Here is a 27,733-nt window from a genome sequence, read left to right as displayed (position 1 = left end):
TTATTTTTAGATGTTTTGAAAATCTTAAATTACATTGTAACCATTTTACTGTGTAAAGTTTTAACAGATTGGTATGCAAACCAGTTTCTGGCATTTTTAACTGTTGAGACAGCTGTTTGTTCTAATGAGGAGTGCTAGCATTACAGTATTTTCAGTGATTGAGACCCGCTCAGGGAGCAGAATGTTCCAGAGCAGTCAGTGGTGTGTGAGGAGAAACTGCCGCACTGTCAGCTGGAAGTGTATGCTCCGTTGCTCTCTAGGACAAGATAAATGAGTTTTGCTGAGTTTTGGCAGAGACATCAGCTTTGTCTGGGAACAGCGGTATCATACTGCACCCCAGTGGGATTCTGCTTTTAAATTTATGGGCTGTGATTGATAAAGCAAATGAGGGATCTTATTGCTCTTCAGGTGTGACAAGAGGGCTAGTCCTCACCACATTACAGATTTGCCTCTTCACTGAATTTAAATGACAAATCAACTGTTTTGTGGAACTGCACAGTTGCTCTCTTACAGTAAAAGAGCTGGCATATGACCTATTGTTTTTATTTTTATTGACAACAATTATTCTTGATGGAGTTCTACAAAATTTTCATTTTCACTTGGCCGCTTTTGACAAATCAAGGCTTCCATTGAATTGAACCAGTGACCCCATTTTTTCTTTTGCATAATAGGTCTTCATTTGCAGATCCATGATAAATCTGCTTTTATTCTAGAGGACTTTAGTCGGTCAGGAACTTTCCTACTACTTTTGAAGCATTTGTTTGGATAGATTTGGTCCTGTGAATAAATCTTTAATTTTTTTTTCTTTCCCTTTTGAGGGGAGCTTTAGCTGTATGCAGTGCTTAATTTAAATCATTTTCAGGTATTTTCACACCATTCAAATTTTTAGTTAAAATATAGTATTTAAAATAAATTCCAGTGTTGCTATTATGGTTATTTTTATTTCATGAGTACTCTGCTTTATTTTAAATAATTATTTAAAAACTTATAAAGTATAAACTTTATTAGCTGTACTCTTCTGTTTCTAAAATGTGATTTAATTAACTACTGTTTCTAGAGCATGAAGTAACCTGTTGCCATAAAAACAGACTCTAATTTAGAAACTAATAGTTGAGCACTATAAATAATAAAACGTTCGACCAGTATTATGCAGCTGTCTTTCCAGCTAGCGCTAAGTGATCGTGGTTAAGCTGTAAACATTCAGGAACAGAAATATACTTTTTCAAATTTCCTTTCTGAAGAAAAATTACTTGCACCATCTCACCCAGCAATTGATGGTATTGTTGATTTGCTGCACTTCTATAGGTGTAATTATCTCAACAAAAAAACTGCACTATATTCAAATTCCATTTCTGCAAATGCTTCCATTTTCTTCCTGTGCAGCAAATCGGGGAATTGCAGTGAGAATGAAGCTGGCTGACAATGTATCTTTAAATAGATGGTTGTCATCTAGGTGAAGAGAGTACAATTTGTCAGGCACTTTAGATTACTGTGATGTGGCTGCGGCAAATTGAATTGACATATGTATTTTAGTGCAACGTATCCTCAATCCCTTGACAAAAAATGGAGCTGGATTGTACTTGATGGTTATTTTTGTGAAATTATACAGTCGTTCATGGAATATACCATGAACTTCACTATCACTTTATTTTCATTAAAACATGCAACTCTGACTGTAAACCCATCCACCTGATAATTTTTATGGGCACACCCAGAAAAATCAGTAGGTTCAATGTTATTGTACAAGTGTAATCAATACATCTATTTCCATAGAGCAGTCAATTGTTTTCAAATGTTCTTGTTTCTCTCCAATGCAACAGAAATCATTATATCAAACTTTTATCATTAACTATGCAAAACAAAAATATTGCTGATGTCTGGCTTCTTGAAAAATGTGTGATCCATGTGAGTGAGTGAGCGAGCACTTCCTGGTGCAACAAAGATCAGCACAGATCAGGCACACTGCTTGTCCTTTTTGTTCTACCCACCTCCCTGTTGTTCTCCAATATAGGTCTTGTTGCATCTGAATTATGGCACTCACATTAATTTATTATGGCTGTCAGTTTTCCCACCTATGTTTTCTCCTTCCAATTGCTACTGCCACTTCACCAAGTGTCTAGCTCCAGTACAGATCTTCCCACTTTGTCCTGCTCTGGCATAGCTTTGTTCTCATTGTCCAGCTCTAGCATATGTCTCTCCTCACTGTCCTGATCCAGTGTAGCTCTGTCTCCATTGCCCTGCACCGGTATAAGTCTCCCCTTGCTGCCAGAGTATAACTGCTATACTGTCAAAACAAATAAGGGTGGCTATTACAATATAGTTACCCCAAATATTTTTTCAATTTTATTGTTAATTTGGTGTTGTACCACTTGGATGAAGACTATTATTGAGATGCCTTTATTCTTCAATATTTGAAAAGTTTGGATATGCAAATAAAAGCTGTGATCAGATTACCAAGATTGCAATTCTGGTAGTATGCAGTGATTTCTTAGTATTTCTTAACCGTATCTATTATATATAACTGAGCTACTCAAAATTGAATGCATTTCCTAAAGTAACAAAGGAGAGACTGTTTCCAGTGACAGGAAGATACAGCGTTAAGATAGTGGCATAAGAATCAGAAGTAAAATGGGAAGCATTCTTCTAACTGCATTGGTTGTTATGCTTGAGAGTACACCAATTGAAAGGGTATCTGAAACAGATTCAGTGATAATTTACAAAAGGATGTTCTTATTCTTTTAAATCCTTTAAAAGAAAGAACATACAGGAATTTGGAACATGGGAAGCAAGTGAAAATAGCTTTAAAGAGATGGATGATGCACAGTAGGCCAAATTGTTTTATTCAATGCTTCTATGATTCTGTTGAAAATGACACAAGTATACAGTTTTTGTGCATTTCTTTTCTCTGTCATGATTAGATAAAATCTTAAGCAAATATAATTTTATTATCTAGGTACAAATATAATTATGAACCTACACAAAAACGTCACCTAACTAGAAATTCAGCCAATTAAATCACTCTACGCACCTTTTAAAGGTATTTTCATTCAAAAGAATGGTTCTTCAGCCTCTTATGAGCCATGTGATTCCAATGGAACCTGAACTGAGTATTGATAAGCAGTTTATTGGTGTTACGTTGTTAGCAAAATTTAACATTTCAAACAGCAATAAGGTATTTTGGAAATAATAATCTGGAAGGCTAACCGATTGCAGATGTCTGAAGAATAATATTCTCTGTCTATATTATTGATTATGTCAATTAAAGTTCCTGACGTACTGTTTTGTCTTATTCTTCGACCTGATCAACCCAGGGAAGGACCTAACATGAAACAGGAAGTATTTGGAAGAGTGATTCTGTAACCCTTTTGAAGTATTAGAAATTTGTAAATTAAAAGACCCCAGTCGTGGAAGTAAAATGCGGTAAGTTCTTTTTTAATATTCATCTAGCTGGCCAGCATTGATAGCCCATTCCTATTGCCCTTGAGAAGGTGGTGGTGAACTGCCTTCTTGAATCACTGCAGTTCACTTGCTGTAGGTTGACCCACAATGCCGGTATGGAGAGAATTCCAGGATTTTGACCCAACGACTGTGAAGCAACGGCGTTATATTTCCAAGTCAGGGTGGTGAGTGGCTTGGAGGGGAACTTGCAGATGGTGGGGTTCCCAAGTACCTGCTGCCCTTGTCCTTCTAGGTGGAATTGGCCGTGGGTTTGGAAGATGGTGTCTAAGGATCTTTGGTGAATTTCTGCAGTGTAGATAGTACACATGCTGTTACTGAAAGTCAGTGGTGGAGGAATTTAGTGTTTATAGATATGGTGCCAATCAAGCGGGTTGCTTTGTCCTCACTGGTGTCAAGCTTCTTGAGTGTTCTTGGAACTGCACCCATCCAGGCAAGTGGGAAGTATTCCATTACACTTGTGACTTGTGCCTTGCAGATGTTGGATAGACTTTGGGCTGTCAGGAGGTGAGTTACTCATCACAGTCTCTGACCTGCTCTTGTAGCCGCTGTATTTATGTGATGAGTTCAGTTGAGTTTCTGGTTAATGGTAATCCCAAGGATGTTGACATTCAGTGATGGTAATACTGTTAAATGTCAAGGGGCGGTGGTTTGAGTATCTGGTATTGGAGATGGTCATTGTCTGGCATTTGTGTGGCACGAATATTACTTGCCACTTGTTGGCCCAAGCCTAGACATTGTCCAAACCTTGTTGTAGTTGAGCATGGACTACTTCAGTATCAGAGGATTCGTGAATGGTGCTGAACACTGTGCAATTATCGACGAACTTGTCCACCTCACCTCTGACCTTATGACAGAGGGAAGGTCAGTGTGAAGCAGCTGAAGATTGTTGGGCCGAGGGCACTATCCCAATGGACTCCTGCAGCTTTTTCCTGGAGCTGAGACGACTGACCCTCCACAACCACAACCATCTTCCTTTGTGCTCGGTATGACTCGAACCAGCAGAGTGTTTGCCCCTGATGCCCATTGTTTCCAGTTTTGCCAGGGTTCCTTGATGCCATACTCAATCAAATGGCCTTAATGACAAGGGCTGTCACTCTCACCTCATCTCTGGAATTCAGCTCTTTTTTTCATGTTTGAACCAAGGCTGTAATGAGATCAGGAGCTGAGTGGTCCAGGTGAAACCCAAATTAGGCATCACTGAGCAAGTTGTTGCTAAGCAGATGCTGCATGATAGCACTGTTGATGACCCTTTCCATCACTTTACTGATGATCGATAGTAGGTTGATTAGGCGGTAATTGGCTGGGTTGGATTTGTCCTGCTTTTTTGTGCAGGACATACCTGGGCAATTTTCCACATTGTTGGGTAGATGCCAGCGTTGTAACTGTAACAAGAAGAGCTTGACTAGGGGAGCTGCAAGTTCTGGCGTACGTCTTCAATATTATTGCTGGAATGTTATCAGAGCCCATTGCCTTTGCAGTCCAGTGCCTCCAGCCATTTCTTAATATCACATGGAGTGAATTGAATTGGCTGGAGACTGGTATCTGTGATGCTGGGGACCACTGGAAGAGCCTGAGATGGATCCTCCATTCTGCTCTTCTGATTTTACACCGGTGTCATTAGCAATTTCCCATCTTAGTGTAGAGGGTTATGTTTTGCGTGAATCTTTATGCAGGTTGTCTAATATAACAGTCTAACTGGCATCCAATTGCTGTGTGTACTCCTAAAGCAAAGGGGTTTTTACTCTAATAGTTTGACCTGAATTCAAATCTAGGTGTACAGAATGACTTAGACTTGTCTAACTTATAATTTCTAAAACAAAAGCTATAAATACTGCTAATGCAAAGCAGGATATCAAATATTTTTACTCATTGTTCCTGTTTATTTCCATCAGACAACAATGAACAGGCACTAACTTGTCCAAGTTTAGGTGATGGTTTTCTGCCTTAACATCATCTCCGTTTCAAGAGGCTAATTGACTTTTTATGTTTTCCAACATTTTGCATGTTAACTTATTCTCTTGGCATTGCATTTTAAAAAATGATATTGTGTAACTATATATTTATAGATTTGAGGTGAATGATCTCAGCTTGTTCACCAGGTTTTTCTTTGAAAGATACTTGACTTCTTTAAAAGTGCCAAAATAGCATTTTTTAGCTTTAGGGTGGTATTAAATTAAAGAACTTTGCTCCATTTACACAGAGTGGTTTAATCCTTATTAAACCTTAATTTAGTGTCAATTTGGATTAAGTGTTCCTGCATAAAAGGGCCTCTGGTGGCCTGGATGCTGTTAAATTCAATCAGCATCCAGATCAGTATGTGACGCCTGTATTCCTCAAGTAACACATAGACAGGAACAACTGCCATTGTAAATTACAAAATATTAAACTTCATCAAATGATCATATATGAGTTTGTCCTTTTTGGATCCATCAGTTCTGGATGGAGGTGGAATGCAGAAATGTATTCTGATTTCAATATAAGTAGTGATGTGCACTGAAAGGAAGATGTATGCATTATATTCAAAGCAGGAATATTTAGAAAGAAAGGCAAGCTTCCATGTAATAATTTTGATGAGGTATCAATGGACTCAAAACGTTAACTATGTTTCTCAGCACAGATGCTGCCAGACCTCCTGCGTTTCTCCACTTTCTGTCTTTGTTTCAGTCTCCAGCGACTACAGTTCTATGTTTTATTTTATTCTGTATAAATACCACCTTTTACAACCTGCAGGACTTCTAGAAACAAATTAGTCACAGCAATGTAGAAAACCTGGGTGTAGTGTCTCATCCATTAGCTTTTTTCCCTCTATGTGTGGGTGTCACTGGCTGGGTCAAAACTTGTTGTCCATTCCAGAATTTGTCCTGTCCTTGAAAAGGTGATGATGAGCAACTGACTTCAACCATTGAAGATGCATAGATGTATTCACAGGACTATTAAAGATCAGTACGCACATTTTGACTCAGGCTGGTATGTGTGCCTTGAAGAGGAACTCACTTGCGATGATATTCCCAGGCACCTTTTCCTTATCCGTTTATGGATGTGGGTGTTGCTGGCTAGGTCAGAATTTATTGCCTGTTCTCAGTGACTCAGAGGGCAGCCAAGGATAACCACGTTACGGGTTTTGAATAACACGTAGTCATATAACATGGCATAGTTCTTTTCTAAATGGCATTAATGATCGAGCTTGCACAAAGATGAACAGTCATTACATAGTCACCTTAGGACTAGTTTTATTGAATTCAAATTCACAACCTCCCATGGTAGCATTCGAGCTCATGAGGTACAGGTGGATATGGGTCTTCTGGTGCATGAATCACAAAAAGTTGATATGCTGGTACAGTAAGCAATTGGGAAAGCAAATGGAATGTTGTTTTTTGTAAGTGGTATGGAATACCAAAATATTCAAGTTTTGCTCCAATTGTGCAGTATCGGGAGCTCAGCGTGCAGTTTTAGACTCCTTATTTAATTGCATTTGAAACAATGTTAAATTGATTGTTTTGATTGATGGCTGGGGTTGTTTTATGAAGAAGGGTTGGAAAGGATGGGCTATTATCCATTGGAGTTTAGAAGAATGGGAAGGGAGTAGAATAATAGTAATGTCATTGGACTAGTAATCCAGCACTAACGCTCTGGGGCATAGGTTCAAATCCCACCATGCAAAATGGTGAAATTTGAATTCAATAAAAATCTGGAGTAAAAAGCTAACTTAATGTTGTTAAGGGGCATTCTTACTAAAATACTTAAGATCTTGATGGTCCTTAATAAAGGGTTGCTTAAAAGTTGTGACAAAGACAGAGACTTTGAATTAGAGAAAACCCTTTAAAAATTGAGGGTCTCTCATTTAAAACAGGGATGAGATTTTTTCTTCTACCTTGTTGATAATCTGTGATTTCTTTCCTAAAGGATAGTGAAACAAAGTTTATTGTCTACATTTAAGACTCAATTATGCATTCTTTACTGGTAAATGTGTAATGGATGGAAAGGAAAATAGAGGTCACAATCAGGTTAGATAATATTTTCTGAAATGGCAGAGCAGCTTCTATGAGACAAATATCTTACTCCTAATTGATATGATCATGTGACTCACAGATGCAGTAAAAAGATTGACAATTGTTAGCCTTTCTATATTATTTTTGCCCAATTTCTGATAAAAACAATCCTTCTGGAAGAAGGGTTTGTGATAAATTACTCTTGCAAGGTTTGGCACTCTATCCAAAATGTTTTGCATTTGAATATTCTGGATGCGTATTTCATGGAGTTGAAATTTGCATGTGATAGCTTTGTTGAACTTTGACAGATTTTCATCCTGTCTCTACTTGGGAAATCTAATAGTAGCCATGGCTTGTGAATTTGATTTTTGTACTTGGTGTGATTTATTTTCCAACGATGCATTTTAAAATTATTGTTAATATTGAAAGATGAATATTAACTATCAACATAATTGCTGCTATCTCCTGTTTTACATGGAGGATTGAACCTATTTAGGATAAACTGGGTAATGTCACTGATCAGCTGGCATCAACTCCAATAATTTATGGAGTGTGTATCTGATTTCTTGTTGGTGCATAAAATAATTCTTTTTCTGTATATATCTTTGCCATTCTGCAAACATATTTTGAAACTACCATACTGATTTGGGGCACACTAGTCAAATAAGAGCTGAGATTGTGCTTGTTTAGTGCTTGTTAACACTTTATTTTCTCTATAGTTAATACTGATCTTAATACTGATGGATGACTGTTCATCGGACAAATTGGTTTAACAAAAAGATAGGTTTACAAAGAAGAATGAGGCATATGGCATTTAAAAGAAATTCTAGGAAACATTGCATCTAAATATACCATATACCAGCTAGAGACAGATCTCCGATGTGTAGGAATTACATTATTTAATGATAACGCATGTGTTTTATCTCTTTTCAGCACTGTAACATCTGCTGTCTTTACTGTGGGAGATAATGTTGTATCTGGCAGTGATGACAGAACTGTAAAAGTCTGGGATCTAAAGAATATGCGCTCTCCTATAGCAACAATTCGTACTGACTCAGCAGTCAACAGGTAAATGATTTTAAATGTATTTATATGTGGTAAATCTTAATTGGCTACTAAAGCAATGTTCTTTTCTCTTTGCTGAGTTGATCATTCTCCATTCATTCCCTTATGCTCATTTCAAAAAACATAGTACACACTCCAGTCCTCTGCTTCTGGGACACTGTGGGTAAGATACTAAATTAAAGATAAAGGCTGCTGTTAATATTTTAATAAATAATAATTACACTTCAGAAAGACAGTGTTACTTGATTTATGATCCGAAAATTTTCAGATCTTCCTGTTTAATCCCTTCTTACCATCCCAATGATCTAAAATCTGTGATTCCCCTTAAGTCATGTAACCTTCTGGCATCCTATTTATTCCCCAATGATTAATCATTAGTGACAATGCTTCAGCTCCATATGCTTGAAATTCTGAAATTCCTTCCAGAAAATTCATTACATGTTTTTCCTCATTTAAAATGGTCCTTAAATAATACTACTTTGACTAAGCTTTTGATCATTAGTAGCTTGGTGTCAAACGTCGATAATATTTCCAGGAAGGTTTTAAAACACTAAAGATGCTATTTAGATGTCAGTTGTTAATAGAATTTAGTGCTATCACAAACCCAACTATACTGTGTAAAGTTTATTGGTGATAACTGTGGTATATTTAACTTTCCCACTCCTCGAACAATCAGAACTGGAGGATATTTTAGGTGAACCCCTTATAATTCAAATTCTAAAAGAGAAGTATTGAGTCAAAGTACTGATGAAGATGGAAATGGGAAAGCACTATAATTCTTGTGAACTTCCCTGTTGTAGTTAATTTATTTAAATTCTACTTTTTTTAGTTTTCAAATTCTAACATTTCAAAACCTGACTAGTTGTTTTAGCTTGCTGAAATTGACAAAGTTTGTGCTATATCCTTATTCTGATAGTGGGGGAAAATAATTATTGTGAAAGTGGAATTAAATTTCGATCATTCACACCTACATCATTGAAGACGATTTTAAAGTTGCATGCTAGTATATATTCACAACAATATTTTTTGATTTCTGTTCTGTTTTATAATGGGGAGACAAATGTTTAATTGGAAGAATACTATCAATACTTGTTGAAATTTTCAGTTTTTCAGGTAAAATAGAAAGTTATTCTTTCGTAAAAGCTCTCAACTTTGGATTTACACATAGAAAGGCTCATGAGTTTATTTGTATAAACTCCTGGCTTTACATATTTTGTAAATTCAAACAGGGGAGTGCAGCTCTACAAAACCCTGGTAAGACCGCACTTGGAATATTGTGCCCAGTTCTGGTCGTCCTACTATAGGAAAGATACAGAGGCTTTGGAGAGGGTGCAAAAAAAAGGTTTACCAGGATGCTGCTTGGACTGGAAGACTTGTCTTATCTAGAGAGGTTGACTGAGTTCGGACTTTTCTCTCTGGAGAGGAGGAGGAAGAGAGGTGACCTGATCGAGGTGTACAAGGTAATGAGAGGCATGGATAGAGTCGATAGCCAGAGAATTTTCCCCAGGGCAAGATTGACTGGCATGAGGGGTCATAGTTTAAGGTGATAGGAGGAAGGTATGGAAGAAATGTCAGAGGTAGGTTCTTTACACAGAGAGTTGTGAACGCATGGAATGCGTTGCCAGCTGAGGTGGTGGAAGCAGAGTCATTAGGGACATTTAAGCTACTGCTGGACATGTACATGGATAGCAGTGAATTGAGGGGTGCGTAGGTTCAGTTATTGTTTTAGATCAGGAATATTCCTAGGCACAACATCATGGGCTGAAGGTGCTGCACTTTTCTATGTTCTATATTCCCCAGGCCATGTTGATGGAGGAGGAAACTGTCCCTAGAAGGGTTCAAAATTGATAGGGAGAAGTTTTGAATGGGCAGTTTGTATTTAAAGTTTATAAGGTACTGGGGCTGAATGAAATGCATCCAAGGATTTTAAAGGAAATGAGAGTGGATATTGCTGGGACTGACCATAACCCTTCAATCCTCCCTAGATTTTGAGAAGATGCCAGAAGACTGGAAAATTGCAAACATTATAGTCATGTTCCAAGAAAAGTTGAAAGGATAATCACCGTAATTACAGACAAGTCATTTAACTTCAGTGATGGGGATGCTTCAAGACATAGTTATATAGGATAGGTTTAGTAGTCATATGGAAAAACGTATGTTGATTACGAAGAGTCAGTATAAGTTTCTAAAGGGGAAAATCATATTTAACTAACTTCCTGGAGTTTTTGAGCAAGTAACACAAAGGCTTGATGAAGTTACTGCTATTGATACGATGTACATGAACTTTCAGAGTGCTTTTTGATATGGGGACACAGCAGATTTGCGAGGAGTATGAGCCAGGAGCAGGGGTAGGCAATTCAGCCCCATGAGCCTGATCCATCATTTCACATGATCATGGCTCATCTAAATCTCAACTCCACTTCCCTGCCCACTATCCATAACCCTTTAACCCATTACTAACTAAAATGTTGTCTGCTCCTTAAATTTACGCAATGTCCTCGCACATTGGGATCGTGAATTCCACAGATTCATGCTTCTTTGAGAGAAATAATGTCTCTTTATCTCTGTTTAAAATGTGCTTCCCCTCATAAAATTACAACCCCTCATTCCAGATTGCCCTATATGAGGAAACATCCTCTCTGTGTCCTCTTTGGCATTTTGTATACCTAAATTAGATCTCTTCTCACTCTTCTAAATTCCAGAACATAAAGGCCTAAACTACTCAATCTCTTCATAAGATACATGTGTTTAACGCATGTTTCACAGCAACTTTCATTCACCTGCGTGCTCCCTGACCTTCCCTGTCCAGCAGTACCAGTTTTAAAATAGTCATTCCAGTTTTCCAATTCCTCCATTTCCTCCACCCTCTTTATCTCAGTAATTTCCTTCACCTCTACAGGTACAACAAGGGATATTAGATATATTGTAAAATTCTCTCTACTCTTTTAAAGTACACCTCTCTGTATGTTGTCCCCATAAAACAGTCTCAGCACAGTGGCAGCAGAGTGTTAGAAACAAAGTGAAGCTCCCTTTACACTGCCCCCATCAAACCCAGAACCGGGACAGCAATGGGGTTAGGTACAGAGTAAAGCATCCTCTACACTACCATCAATAAACATTGCCTGGACAGGGATGGTACAGTAAAACACCCTCTGCTCCCTTAAACTGAATGCAAAATGAGAGTAAAGCTCCTTCAATACTGTCCCCATCAAATACTCCCAGGACAGGAACAGCACAGGGTCTGATGTGGAGTGAAACACACTCTACTTTTTAAAACTGAAAGTCAAGGTCTCTGTCCACTTCAGCCACTTTCAGGAGAAGCATAACACGAAGTTAAATGCAGAGTAAGATCCCTCGATACTTTCAAATTGAAACTAAAGCTACCACTTCTCTTTTAAACTGAAAGTAAAGCGTTCTGTTTACTGTCCCCATCAAACACTCCCAGGACAATACAGCACAGCGTTAGATACAGAGTAAAACTCGCTCCACATTGTTATTGTGTTTTAGAATCCTAATTTTGGAAACCTCACTGATCTTTGCCTTATTTCTGGGTCTTTGGCATGTTTTGTTATTTATCTGCCTGCATTTTACAGTAATTTACTGACAAACCAAAATTCATTATTTCATTTGATGATTTGAAACTGATCTCAATCTGAGAATTTTTGACTTGCTCCCTACCTGGATGAATGCTGCTCCAACAACACTCAAAGCTTGACACCATCCAAGGCAAAGCAGCCTGTTTGATTCACACCACATCCACAAGAATCTATTCCCGTCATCACTGACCCTCAGTAGCAGCAGTATGTGGCATCTATGAGACTCACTGCAGAAATTGACCCAAGACCCTTGATACCTTCCAAACCCATAATCACGACCATCTAGAAAGACAAGATCATGGGAACATCACCACCTCCAAATTTCCTTTCAAGTCACTCACCATCCCAACTTGAAATATAGAGCTGTTCCTTCAGTGTTGCTGATTCAAAATTCTGGAATTCCCTCCCAAAGGACAATGTGGGCCTAACTACAGCACATGGGCTGCACTGGTTCACTACCACCTTTCCAAGGGAAACTAGAGATGGCAGTACATTTTGGCAAATCAATGACATCCTCGCCCCAAGATTGAGTGTAAAATAAATCCTTATTTCTGGAATCAGTCAATTGTACGCTCAGTCTAGTTAAGCTCATAGAATAAAAATGTCTGAACCAATATGGATACAAATTGGCTGAATGATAGGAACGGAGAGGGATGGTCAATACTTACTTTTTGAGCTGAAGGATGATATGTGTCCAAGTTCCTGACGGGTTGGTATGGGGTCCTGTGCTTTTCCTGAGGCATATTAATGATTTGGATCTTCATGTACAGAGGGCAGTTTCAAAGTTTGCTGATGACACAAAATTTGAAAGAATTGTAAACTGTGGAGTGGGCAGATAGGTGGCAAATGAGGTTTAATGCAGGGAAGTGAGGTGATGTATTTTGGTAGGAAGAACATTGTTTTTTAATGTTCAGGGATATGGGGAAATAAAGCAATAGACTGGCACCAGGTGGTGATGCTCGTTTGAAGAGCCAGTGCAGACACGATGAGTCAAACAGTCTCCATTTCAGTGTAGGGTTTGTGTGATATTTGAAGAAAAGGGTTTCTTAGTGGAGTTACTGATGGATTGCCATCTTGAATTAATAATGATCAATTTGTATATCTTTTGTACAATTTTGTATTTTTTTAGGAACAAAATTACAGGTATGGGGTTTCAAAATTAAGCTACTATATTATGTTTTTCATTTGGTTTCTTTTGGGACTACCAGGGGTTGCATTAACATTACATTAAATGGCTTGTTTTCGTTTACATGATTTGCAAGTTCATACCAGTAATTTGTAATTCATAGATTTAGTCAGTTTAGAAATGACAGATGCTGAACCAAAGATTGAGTTTGTGATATAACTTCCTTTTCTCTACCTCTGGCACTGATTAGCACTGATTTTCACTGATGTTTCCTCTGAAAGCAAATGGTTGAACATGGAGGAACTTTCTTATATGCAACATTTATCACATTCTCAGAATGTCCCAAAGCACTTAGGTTGTGCAGCACTGCTTGCTGGTGGAAAGAAAGAATGATTTAATGATTCAGAAAAGTGCATCTTGTTAAGTGAGGCTGTGTGGCTCAAGAGGGATTTGGAGCTGCCCCATGGGGTTGTCATTTATTTTGATGTGTAATCTATATTGAGTTAAATTATCTCCAGTCAGTGCAATTGGCTATACTTAGCCCCAATAATACTGGACACGAGAGAGCATTCATAACTCTGGAAAGTGCAGGTAAGGACATCATTGAACTCAGCTTTTATTGTCTTTCCTCGCTTCTAGAACTGCATATTAAACCGAGCACCTGTAACCAAGACTCTCATAAGAAGAATGTTCATTCAGATAGAAGTGGCTCTTAATGCAGGACCGTACCCAATAAGAGTTGTATTTTCAGAAGCAGGAGGAACCAGATTTGAAAGGATGAGAGGGGAAATGCTGAGGAGGCTGTTACTGCCATTTCAAAACATTGTTCGGGCACTGTTAGGTGAATCTTCTGAATTGAACTTTTGAAATTAGCTGAGACATTAGCACCTAAGCTGAAAGTATATTTCTGCATTGTAAAGGTTACTGATTAAAGTAAAAGTGGAAAAGAAAAGCTTAAGTAAATTTTGAACTGATGGTTTTCAGTTTACAATGGTATTTGCACATCTGTGTGTACTTTCCTACTTATTAGATTTGGATTACTGTTAGAATCAAAAATGCCTCTGTCAACACAATCCTTTTATGAACTTTGCTCGTTTTGTAGCTCATTTTTAAAGCAATATTGTAATTATCCCTTAAAAATCTGATAAAGCTCATGAGAGACAGTTGGAAGGCATTTGCAGACACTTCCCTTATCACCCATCCTGTATCAGATGGAAAATTGCTTTGCTTTAATCCTGTGTCTTCTTGTAAATTTCAAACAGTGCGTACACTGAAGGTCACGCAACCTTTCACTTGGAAGTTGGGCGAGTTAACAAATTAACAGCTGTATGATAACGACCAAGTGTTAAGTTCAAATTTTATAAACATCTTCAAATTGTTCCATTGCTCTTTTCATCTTTCCTGCATTTCTTTACTGTTGCACATTGTATATCTCAGTGATGACAGTCTCATTCAGAATAGATGATTAAGATTCCACATCTACTTTAGGTCTTAACCGCATGGAGTAGGCTGGCTCTTCTTTTGAGTTCTGAGCAAGTGCTGCATCGCCATCTTTCAGATGAAATGGACCAGAAATTGTTGAGGTGGTTAAAATATTTTTTAAAAATCTTGTAGCACTTAAGCACCCAGGCTTTTCAGGAGCCATGCCCAACATTCATGGCTGTATGTAATCTGTTTAGACAGATGTAAAGCATGCCACTCGTTACAGCAGAAAAACAGACAGCCAAATCAAATCAGCCTTCTTATCTGTGTAGCTGCAACACATGGGCCCTCAAACTTACCCCAAAACAGATGAACTGGCCATTCGTCTCACTTTCTGTTTACGGCACCCTGTGGGAATGCCTGCCTACACTTCACGGATAATTCATTGGTTGTGATGTGCTCTAGTACACCTTCAAGTTATGAAATACTCTTTCTAACTGATCTGGCCTTTTTAAAAGAAAATCCTACTTCCTGTTTGTCTGATTTCTGTGCTTTGTCATCAGTTTTCAAGACACGCATTGGAAGAATTACCAGTTTTGTTGATATTGGGTGTGTTGCATATCATTAACAAAAAAGGCACACTGAGTGAGAGTGTATAATCATTTGACAACCACATTTAGGTTCAAATTAACATGCATCACTTTGGGATTGAGTAATATATTTTTCCATGCTAAGTTCTTGGAGTAGAAATAACACCATTTGATGATTATTGCAAAAGATATTATCATTTCTTTTCCCAATGATATCGACCTTTTTCCCGTAAGTTACTTAGGAGATTATAGATTGGCTAGATCAACATTGATAGTAAGAAATCTAATTGAATACCTTGTAAAATAGAAAACTATTTTAAAATATAAAGAAACCAAAAATAATGAACAGCCAACATGCATTTTAAAGCCTTTGCTTCATCGACCACATTGAATTTTTTGAATTGGCGACAGATAGACAAGGGCAAGTTACTAGATCTAATATATTTAGATTTCCAAAGCACCTTTGATAACACACCACATAATCATCTAATTAACAAAGTCACAACATATAGAGGAGATGGTTGTGTGATGGTAATCTTCTGAACTAGTTCAGAGGCCCAAGCTAATGCTTTGGTGACTTGGGTTCAGATCCCTACAAGTTAACTGGTGTAATTCAAATTTAATTAATAAATCTGGAGTTGAAATTAGTTTCAGTAATGGCAATTAATGATTAAAATTATCACCAATTGTTGTAAGAATCCATTTGGTTCACTTATGTCCTTTAGGGAGGTAGATCTACTATCCTTACTTAGTCTGGCCTGCACATGACTCTAGACTCTCAGCAAGGTATTTGACTTTTAATTGCCCTCTGAAATGGTCATGCTAAACACTCAATTCAAGGGGTGTTAAAGATGCTGGTGCCCACATCTTGATTTTTTTTCTTTAAAAGTAGCAGAAGATTCAATGCAGCGAATAAATATATACTAACTCTTCAAAGTGACTGAAAGGAGTAAATGGGGTTACACAAGGATTGATACTTTGATTGCTTTGATCACAAATTATATTAATAATTTAATCAAACACAATTTCTAATTGGAATGGATCATCTCTTGGGAATACTGAAACACATTACAAGGAAATATTAATAAGATTTCAGAAAAGGCATATAATTAACCAATGTGTTCCACCTTTAAGTATGAAGTGTTGTTTTAGTACACTATAGTAAGGAGGTTATGTATTCTTCGGAAAATAAGAATCTATTTGGAATAAGAGGTGCAAAGGGATGTCAGTGTTCAAATACATAAATTTCTAAAAATCATGATGGAAGCCATCGAGACCAAACAAAAACAATGAAGAACTGGAATATATTTCTGGAGGAATAGCATTTTAAAGTAGAGAAGTTATATTAAACTTGTACCAAATTTGGTTACACTATATTTGGTGTTGTCTGAAGTACGTTTCCATGTTCAAAAATGGATATGGAGGCACTGGAGATGGTGTGAAGAAGGTACATAAATGATTTGGTTGTGAATGCAGGAGATATAGATAGTATCAATATTGGTAGTGTAGTGTACAGCGAAGAAGGTTACCTCAGATTCGACGGGACCTTGATCAGATGGGCCAATGGGCCAAGCAGTGACAGATGGAGTTTAATTTAGATAACTGCAATGTGGTGCATTTTAGAAAGGCAAATCAGGGCAGGACTTATACACTTAATGGTTAGGTCCTGTGGAGTGTTGCTGAACAAAGAGATCTTGGAGTGCGGGTTCAAAGTTCTGTGAAAGTGGAGTCACAGGTAGACAAGGTAGCGAAGAAAGTGTTTGATATGCTTGCCTTATTGGTCAGTGTATTGAGTATAGAGTTGAGAGGTCACGTTGTGGCGGTGCAGACATTGGTTTGGCCACTTCTAAAATACTGCATTCAATTCTGGTCTCCCTGCTGTAGGAAGGATGTTGTGAAACTTGAAAAGGTTCAGAAAAGATTTACAAGGATATTGCCAGGGTTAGAGGATTTGAGCAATTCAGAGAGGCTGAACAGGCTGGGGCTATTTTCTATGAATGTCAGAGGCTGAGGGGTGACCTTATAGAGTTTTATAAAACCATGAGAGACAGGGCTGAGTGAATAGTCAAGGTCTTTTCCCCAGGGTGGGGGGTCCAAAACTAGAAGACATAAGTTTAAGATGAGAGGGTAAAGATTTAAAAGGGACCTAAAGGGCAACTATTTCATGCAGAAGGCGGTGCCTGAATGGAATGAGCTGCCAGAGGTTGGTACAATTACATCATTTAAAAGATATCTGGATAGGAATATGAAGAGGAAGGTTTTAGAGAAATATGGGCCAAATGCTGGCAAATGGGACCAGATGAATTTAGGATGTCTGATTAGTATGGACAAATTGGACCAAAGGGTCTGTTTCCATTCTATGACTATAACAACAATTGTATATAAGATATATTTGGAGGTGCTGGTGTTGGACTGGGGTGTACAAAGTTAAAAGTCGCACAACACCAGGTTATCGTTCAACAGGTTTAATTGGAAGCATTAGCCACCTGATGAAGGAGTGGCACTCCGAAAACCAGTGCTTCCAAATAAATCTGTTGGACTATAACCTGGTGTTGTGTGGTTTTTAAATTTGTAAATAAATGCTTGACTTGAGGTTATACTGATTCGGAATGGATGACCAAGTTGGCCTTAGTTTATCTTGGAAAGAGAAAGCCGAGAAATTACCTACTAATTACCTACTAAACAATTGTCAAAATTATGAAAGATTTTGACAGAATGGACAGAGGGCACATTTTCATCTGTTGAGAAAGGTAAAATTAGAGGCTGTTAACATAAAATAATCACAAAGAAACTGAATGGGGACTTGTTGTGGTTCTGTTCGTGAGCTGGGAATTTGTGTTGCAGACGTTTCGTCCCCTATCTAGGTGACATCCTCAGTGCTTGGGAGCCTCCTGTGAAGCACTTCTGTGATCTTTCCTCCGGCATTTGTAGTGGTTTGAATCTGTTGCTTCCGGTTGTCAGTTCCAGCTGTCCGTTGCAGTGGTCGGTATATTGGGTCCAGGTCGATGTGCTTATTGATTGAATCTGTGGATGAGTGCCATGCCTCTAGGAATTCCCTGGCTGTTCTCTGTTTGGCTTGTCCTATAATAGTAGTGTTGTCTCAGTCGAACTCATGTTGCTTGTCATCTGCGTGTGTGGCTACTAAGGATAGCTGGTCGTGACGTTTCGTGGCTAGTTGGTGTTCATGGATGCGGATCGTTAGCTGTCTTCCTGTTTGTCCTATGTAGTGTTTTGTGCAGTCCTTGCATGGGATTTTGTACACTACATTGGTTTTGCTCATGCTAGGTATTGGGTCCTTCGTTCTGGTGAATTGTTGTCTGAGAGTGGCTGTTGGTAATGTGCTGTTATGAGTCCCAGTGTCGCAGTAGTCTGGCTGTCAGTTCGGAAATGTTCTTGATGTATGGCAGTGTGGCTAGTCCTTTGGGGTGCGGCATGTCCTCGTTCTGTTGTCTTTCCCTTAGGCATCTGTTGATGAAATTGCGCGGGTATCCGTTTTTGGCAAATACATTGTATAGGTGTTCTTCTTCCTCTTTTTGCAGTTCTGGTGTGCTGCAGTGTGTTGTGGCCCTTTTGAATAGTGTCTTGATGCAACTTCTTTTGTGTGTGTTGGGGTGGTTGCTTTCATAGTTCAAACAGGCAGACAGCTAACGATCCGCATCCATGAACACCAACTAGCCACGAAACGACACGACCAGCTATCCTTAGTAGCCACACACTCAGATGACAAGCAACATGAGTTCGACTGAGACAACACTACTATTATAGGACAAGCCAAACAGAGAACAGTCAGGGAATTCCTAGAGGCATGGCACTCATCCACAGATTCAATCAATAAGCACATCGACCTGGACCCAATATACCGACCACTGCAACGGACAGCTGGAACTGACAACCGGAAGCGGCAGATTCAAACCACTACAAATGCCGGAGGAAAGATCACAGAAGTGCTTCACGGGAGGCTCCCAAGCACTGAGGATGTCACCTAGAGAGGGGACAAAACGTCTGCAACACAAATTCCCAGCTCGACGAACAGAACCACAACAACGTGCACCCGAGCTACAAATCTTCTCCCAAACTTTGAATGGGGACTTCAATAGAAACATCTTTACCCAGTGAATGGTGAGAAACCACAGGTAGTGATTAAGGCAAATGTTGCAGCTGAAATCAAGGGGAAGCCATATAAGCCTATGAAGGTGATAGGAATAAAAGATCATGCTGATCAGAATTTAATGAATATGGAAAGGAGGAAGAATAAGTGGAGCTTAAACACTGGTATGAACCAGTTACACTGGCTGGTGTGATTTAGTGCCCTATCTTTTCGCTATGTAATAATACTTTTCCAGTTAGAATATGTTATTTTTCCCCTCGCTTTGTCTCATTGGCTGTCACTGAATTGAAGTATCATTGATTTGTTGCATAAAAAATGTTGTAGAGCTAAAAGACTCAGCGCTGATTTTTTTTTTAACCATTTGTACTAAAATTTGAAACCGTTCAGAATAACTGAGCTATATGTTTGTCATTCCAAAGTAGCTGAATGGGTAAAGAGGAAGACACCATGCCCGTATTATGGTTAGAAGGTACTAAATATACCTGGAATTCTGGCACTGTGCTATTCTATTGAATGTTATTTGAAGTATTCATAAAATGACTCTGTTCCTATTGCAGGATAAGTGTTTCAGTTAATCAGAGGATTATAGCACTTCCTCATGACAATCGTCAAGTTCGATTATTTGATATGTCAGGAGTACGTTTAGCACGTCTACCCCGCAGTAATCGTCAGGTAATTCAAATTTTATTTCAGTGCTTAATTTTTATCCTTCTAATAGACTTATCATTAAGCTAGTGACTTTTTTCATACAATTATAACCAAGAGAATTAGGATTGCTTTAAGGTTAGTAAAAATGAATAGATGCATTTTGATAAAATTGCAGTAGTTCCTATGCCTGAAAATAGTTGAAACTTAGTTATTGACCAATTTTTGTGTTTCCTTAAGAAGCTTTAATCGGCAAATCTTACAATATCTACAGAACTGTGGAAGTCAACAGATTAAAAAGTGAACAAGACCGTTCTTTTCATCAAATTTGTAAATGCATCACATTGTAACTATAATGACATAACATTGCATTTTACTTTGTCCATAAGGTTAAGTAGAGTAATAATTTCTTGAAAAATCGAAGCTTACAAAAAAATTGTATATATCTTAAGTGCAAAATGATGCACAAACTAAAGCTGACATTTATGCATATAGAACCTTATAAATATTGCCAGTTTACTGCATTTTCCCTTGACAACTGTGGCCATGCACTTGGTAAGCTGTACGGGTGTTTGATGTAAAAATGAGTAGATGCATTTTGATGAAATAGCAATAGTTCCTGTGCCTGAAAATAGTTGAAACTTAGTTATTGACCAATCTTTAGGTTTCCTTAGGAAGCTTTAATCAGCAAATCTTACAATTTGTACAGAACTCAGTTGGTGACCAACTAAATCACATGGGTCCAGGTTCAAGTCACACGCTAGGACTTGAGCACTGAAATCAAGGTTGCCACTCCATTGTTGCATTGAGGGAGCATTTCATTCTTGTTGGGACTATCTTTTGGATGAGATGGTAAACTGTGGTAACATCTGCCTGCTTGGTTGAATGAAAAAGTTCCCCTGGTGGTATTTCAAGGAAGAGCATGGGAGTTATCCCTGATGTGCTGACTAATGATTATCTCTCAGCATCATAGAAGAAAAATCATCTGGCCATTATCACATACATAGCTGTTGTCCAAGTTTGATGAGTGCAAATTTACAGTTTTGTTAGCTCTGCTGTAACAGTAACTACGCTTCAAAAGCACCTTATTGGTATGAAATTTAAAAGGGTTCAGAAAAGAGGGGTTGGAGGGATATAGAGAAAGGCTGAATAGACTGGAGCTATTTTCCCTGGAGAGTCGGAGGCTGACTATAATTTTATAGAGGTTTATAAAATTATGAGGGGGATGGATAGGGTAAATAGGCAGAGTCTTTTACCGGGGGTGGGAGAGTCCAAAACAAGAAGGCATTGGTTTAAGGTGAGAAGGGAAAGATATAAAAGGGACCTAAGGGGCAACTTTTTCATGCAGAGGGTGGTGTGGATATGGAATGAGCTGCCGGAGAAAGTGGTGGAGTCAGGTACAGCTACAACATTCAAAAGGCATCTGGATGGATATATGATTAGGAAGGGTTTAGAGGGATATGGGGCAAATGCTGGCAGATGGGGCTAATTAAGATACCTGGTCATCATGGACAAGTTGGACTGAAGGGTCTGTGTAATTCTATGACTCTATGAAGTACATTATTTTCGCACTTTCATAGTGATTATACTATATGGATGTAAGTCTTGCCTTTTGTTCTTTCCTTGGTTCAGTTTTCATTGGGAGTTAGAAAATAACATGGATTCCACAACAGTGTCATTGATATTAATTTTACATATATTTAGGTATTTGACTGATATGCCTAGTGATCATAGGATGCAATAACAGAAGTAGGCCATTTGGTCCGTTGAGTCTGTTCTGTCATTCAGTGAGATAATGGCTGATCTGATAATCCTTATCTCCAATCACCTGCCTTTTCCCCATAACTCTCAATTCCCTCACTGATTTAAAAAAATGTCTGTTTATCTCAGCCTTGAATATATTTGATGGTAACCAACCTCTGCTGATTGGTTATTCATAGATACTTGCACAGATTGATTCTGTCTGAAAGAAGAATTTCCTCCTCATCTCTGCCCTAACTGGGTGACCCTTTCCCCCAAGATTATGTCCTTGTATTAGGTTGCCCCACAAGAGGATGTTTACCATGTCAAACTTCCTATATGTTTAAATAGGATTGACTCTCATTCTTCTAAACTCATCTGTATATTCTGCAACCAATTCACCTTCTCATAAGAAAAGCCCTCTTTACCAAAAAGCAACCCAGTGAAACGTACTGCCTCTCCAATGTCAGTACGTCTCCTTAGATAAGGGGACCAAAGCTTTTCACAATGTTGCAACTGTGGTCCACCTCGCACCTAGTATAGTTTTAGGAAAACCTCCCTGTTTTTATACTTCACTCCCTTTGAAATAAAAGTTGACATCTCATTTGCCTTCTCTATTACCTGCTGAACTTGTACGTTAGCTTTTGGTGATTAATGCAGAAGGACTTCTAAATCCTTTATTACTGCAGCAGCTCTCTGAAGTCTTTCTTGAGTTAACTAATATTTAGCTCATCTGTCCTTTGTGTGAAATTGTATAACTTCACATTTTAACTTTCCATCTGTCAAGTTTTGCCCACATGTCTAACCTTTCTATATCCTGCTGCAGGCTGTTTATATCATCCTCACCATTTGTATTCTCAGCTATTTTTGTGTCATCTGCAAATGTTCCCACAGTGCATGTACTTCTATCTTCCAAGTCATTAATATATACTGTAAGTAATTGTGATCCCAGTACTGATCTCTGTGGCATGCTGTTGGTCACAGGTAACCGTTCTGAAAATATCCACCCGACTTCCTTTATCCTAACGTGCCTTTTTTTTTAGTTAACCAATTCTCTATTTATGCTAAAATATTTCCTCAGTACCATGGACCCTTATCTGATTAAGTAGTCTATTGTACTGCACCTTAACAATCACCTTCTGGAAATTCAAATGTATTCACTGCTTCCTTTTTATTTACCCTCATTGCTACTACCTCAAAAACCTCTTTTTGTGAGGCATAATTTCTTCTTCATGAAACCATGCTTGATTATGTATTTCTAAACACTGTCCTATGCATCTTTTATAATAGACGCTAAAATTTTCTGAAGAACTGCAATATAATGAAATTCAAATTGCTTGATGTGAAAAAAATCTGGGAAAGTGCTTGTGCTTAGAAAGAAAGAAAATAATGTGTTTTGAATATGAAAGTGATCTGGGGATCCTGTTATATGATACATTAATACTGTCATCAACAATGTTGAATGGTATTAGGTAAAGAAAATCAGACTTTGAGATCTACCATTAACCCGAAATAAGAAGTGCTGCCACTCGGAGTATTGTGTGAACAGTTGGTTTCAGTGGGCACAAACAACTATGAAAGGGTACATAAGGGAGCAACCAGAATGATTTGAAGAGATGGAGGGATTGTATTATGAGGAATAATTATGATAATTAGAGATTCTGATATTTTAGAATCATCAGGTCAGATTGTTCAGGAAAGGTGTTAGGCAGCACTTCTACACACAAAGGATGGTAGACATTTGGAACTCTTCCACAAACAGTAGTGGATGCTAGGTCAACTGTTACTTTTAAATCTGGAATGTGTAAATTTTTATTGAGCAAAGGCATTAAGGATATGGGCCAAAGGCAGGTTTCTGGAGATAGACTCCAGTCAGCTATGAAATCATTGTATGGTGGAATAGGCTTGAGGAGCTGAACGGCCTACTCCTGCTCCTATGTTACCTGAAAGGATGAGGTGGGGAGGTGATATGATTACCAATTTCAGGATTCTAATGGGTATCAATAATGCATCAGTTTGGAAATGAGTAACGTATTTTTTAGAACTCTCAAGCTGCTGGAACAGAAGTAACACAGTCTGATGATTATTATAAACGTTGTCATTTTGCTTTAGAACAGGAGAACATGGGTTGCAGTTGATAGGTGATAAATTCAAGACTGATCTATCAAAGCATTTATAAGTGAGTGGTATACCTATGGAATAAGATGGTGGAAGCAAAAAATATTAATTCATTCAGATGCTCACTGTGCTCCTCTGGCAAGATGGTGCAGATACAATGGGCTGAATAGTTTACTTTTGTATTGTGACACTTCAGTGATTCATTTGTGGGACCTGAGGGTCATTGGCTGACCAGCATTTATTGCCCATCTCTAGTTACTCTTGAGAAGTTGGTGGTGAGCTACCTTCTTGAACTGCTGCAGTCCATGTTCAAGTTGTTCTGATGCAATGTGTCACTAATTCAAGGTATGATGAATGGAAAGTGTAACATGCTTTGGAGAAACTTTAGATATGTGGCTTCTAAAGTTTTCCACTGCTGGCGATTTTTTTTTTTTGCCTCCTATCTGGACCTATTATATTCTAATTGATAATGATCAATGACATGTCAATTGTATCAACCGACCACCAGTTTGGATATAGCTAAAACTAAATGGAAGTAAGAAAAATGCTAAGCTTACTGTAAAGTTGGAACTATTGAATACTAAACTGGAAATCATAACATTCATCAATGAACTGCAAGTTTTGATAATTCAGATGATTCCAATTTGCTGAAAAGCTTGACACTAAGATGATAGCCATAAGTCTCTTACAGTCCATGCCAAGAAGTTGCCATAAATTTAAAAGCATGATTGAGAATAGCAGTGCTTATTTCTAGGAAACCTTTCCCCTCCTTTGTGATGTGGTCATTCATTTTACTGACAAATTTAGTCTTCTCTAAAGAAGCCAAATTGTTTACTAGCGTTCTAGTGTAATGCTAGTCAACCACAAAAGCTGAAGAAATTAATTTGAATAGAAAGGATTCAGAGCCTGCAAGAGGAAATAACTTACGTTGGAGTGACAGACTACTAACCCCTTTTTATCATCTGTTACAGGGCCATCGGCGTATGGTGTGCTGCACAGCTTGGAGTGAGGACAATCCAACATGCAACCTCTTCTCTTGTGGTTTTGATCGTCAAGCTATTGGTTGGAATATCAATATCCCAGCACTCTTGCAAGAAAAGTAAAATACCATAGAGTGTTTCAAAACTGACTTTAAATAACTCTAATCTTTATATGCTTAACTATGTTTCTATTGTTGTTAGTGCTGTGAGTCTTCCATCTAAGAAGAAAGAATTGTATGATTGGCATTGAATGGCCTAACATGCATAATCTGCATGCAATGTCCATGAAACTATGCTTGGTTAATGAGCCAATCTTGAATGCAACCATGCATATTTCTTATGTTTGTAATTTATGTGTTCTTCGCTGGTCGTTAGAATTGGTTGACCTTCTCACATACGGCGTATAAATGATTTGCACAGAAGTTATAGCTGGATTCTGTAGCAGTGTGAGCAGGGCATTTTTGAATGACTGAGAAAATGTGAAGTTCTACCAAATGTAAATTATGTGAAGAGTATAGTTGTGTTTGTTGTAACCTGAAAATTCTACATATCTTCCTTGTTGCCTTGTAGAAAATGCGGGGTTAGGATATTGCAATTTTGATGTAATTTCGCACATTATATTTTCCTTCAGCAGTCTTTCTACCTGCAATCAGTATCTGACTTTCAATGTACTGCAGTGAATTTGAGATATGTATTTAGATCTTTTCCTCATTTCAGCAATGTTTGGAATTCAGGTATTTGAATGTCATACGAGTAGGCAGTAATGTTCATCTGTGGAATTATAACCTCATATAATGTAGTTAGTCAATTATAGGCCTTGGCTCTGATATGCATTTTGTCAAAATGTACACTAATGAGAAAAAAATGCTATAAAGTATTTTTTGTATACATTTTTCTTTCTTTACTTTTGTGATTCAAGCCAATATTAAGTGCACAGAGTCCTACCTCCAATTTGTGTGAATGTGGGCATATGATTAGCGTTGTAATGTCTGCGATCAGGAAAACTCATTAAAGACTAAAGGCAAATTATTTGCATTTGAGATCTCATGCGCACCATAACTTTGTTAGTCACATGAGACTTCAAATGCTGAACATAATGGCTTGGATATCTAAATATGCACAAATTATCTAAATTCAGAGTTTAAATGATTTGGAACCCATTGTGTTTCAGATTTAATGTATGTTTGCATATTTTTACATAGTTAAGCACAATCGTGCTTAATATTAAGTAATTTGGCCAGCAACCAATTCAAGTGACAAAGCATTGTGGTGCTATCCTTTGTCCAGTATGCTGTCAATGCAATAATCTAATTTCATGAATTATTTTGGTTCCTGCATTAGTACCAACAGTAGCTTGAAATAATCAGATGTTTACTGACAGGTATAGATTTAACTTTTTCTTTATTAACCCCAAAGATTAGTAATGTTCAAAACTGCAGCCTGAATGCTAAACAATGTATTGCATATTGTTCATAATCTGTGTTTCAATTGATGTTGGCTTTAGTGTTAATGGTTTATCAGTGTCGCAGTTAGAGCAAATAATGCAGGAAACAATTTTTTTTTGTTTTCTAACAACTGGACAATCTTAATGGACTTGTTTGGATTTGATATCAGCAAATGAATGGTTGATTTCCAAGTCAGCAGTCCGTAGCTGCCTTGGAACTTCCTATTGGATGGATGAATACTGCAGTATGCTGAGTATGATTATGATACTGTCACAACATATGGCAGTTTACAAGTAGAGCACTGGATATTGTTTAAGCAGCAGATTGTTCTGACATAAACTATAAACTATCCAATGTAAGAAACATTACTAGACAAGATCTTGTAACTTCTAAAATCAATTTTTGTTTGTTTGTGTGATTTGTATCACGTCCCCGTGTATTCCATGGCAACTCAGTAAAAATGTAGTTCCTTTTTTTCATTAAAGCATTAAATACTTGTGTTATAAATTACTTTTCCAGTGCTTTGTGACTGCTGATTCAATGTTGCATAGAGGTGTGACAACAACTTCTATGCAAGTAAAATGTTTTCGGAGATGATTGTAATGTTATTCATAAGTAGTCATAAAGCTGCCAAGAGCATTTTTGCAGAGAACGTTTACTGCACTAGGTTGTTGGATCAGACAATGAATAGGATTTCTGATCTAAGGTAATACATGTTGCTAACTGTTGCTAACTGTCATGCTCATTTTTGTCAGGTTTCAGACTGCAACACAGACTTCTATTGAAACAGATGTAGAAAGATGTTCTGTTTCTGTATTGTGATAAGACATTTGTGCATTACATCTGTTTCTCTAAAAGAAACCCCAGTTGTACCCATTTCACTTATCTATCAGTATTTTAGCATGTTGTTTAAAATTGAATTTTTATTTATTTCAGAAGCTTGAAACAAAGTGTGAAATTAAAAGTGAAAGAAAAAAGATTTTGTTTTGGCTGAATTATATTGATTTCTGTTGCAGAGAATGTAATATGGTACTTACTTGTCCAATTCCATACTTCTGTTACATCTATATTTCACTATATCAATCGATTCCTGGCCTATCTCCATAGTTCTATCTTCTGTAACCTCAGAGTCATCTAAAACTTAGCTGCTCACTTCTTAACTCAAGCCCTGTCGACACCCTGCTCAAAGACGTGTATTAATTCATGTTTAACCTGTGTCTCAGTTTTAAAACTAAATCCTTGTTTTCAAATCTTCTGGATAACCTTGTCCTCCCTAACTCCCTTCCAGCTCCATAACCTTCTCAAAGCCCTCTACTTCTGGCTATTTGTGTACTGCTGATTTTTCCATTTCCATTATTAGTGACTGTGCCTTTAGTTAGCTGGGCCCCAAATTTTGGAGTTCACTTGCTCACTTTTGCCTCCACTTCTTTTCTCTTTTGAGACACACAAC

The 27,733-nt window shown here is 37.8% G+C and overlaps 1 protein-coding gene across 1 annotated transcript in view; it reads left to right on the top strand.

The window, feature by feature from the left end:
• The window catches only part of wdr37 (WD repeat domain 37), a 160,586-nt gene extending 133,455 nt beyond the window's left edge, over nt 1-27,131 (top strand). Inside the window, exons 12-14 of the mRNA XM_060825105.1 lie at nt 8,382-8,516; nt 19,913-20,027; nt 24,830-27,131. Coding sequence (XP_060681088.1) covers nt 8,382-8,516; nt 19,913-20,027; nt 24,830-24,961 — 382 coding nt within the window. The 3' untranslated portion in view covers nt 24,962-27,131. The remainder of the gene's footprint in view (nt 1-8,381; nt 8,517-19,912; nt 20,028-24,829) is intronic.
• Nucleotides 27,132-27,733: the final 602 nt, after the last annotated feature.

The sequence above is a fragment of the Hemiscyllium ocellatum genome, chromosome 5 (assembly GCF_020745735.1).
Source record: "Hemiscyllium ocellatum isolate sHemOce1 chromosome 5, sHemOce1.pat.X.cur, whole genome shotgun sequence".
NCBI classification, from domain to species: Eukaryota; Metazoa; Chordata; class Chondrichthyes; order Orectolobiformes; family Hemiscylliidae; genus Hemiscyllium; species Hemiscyllium ocellatum.
This window is presented reverse-complemented; position numbering and strand designations above follow the sequence as displayed.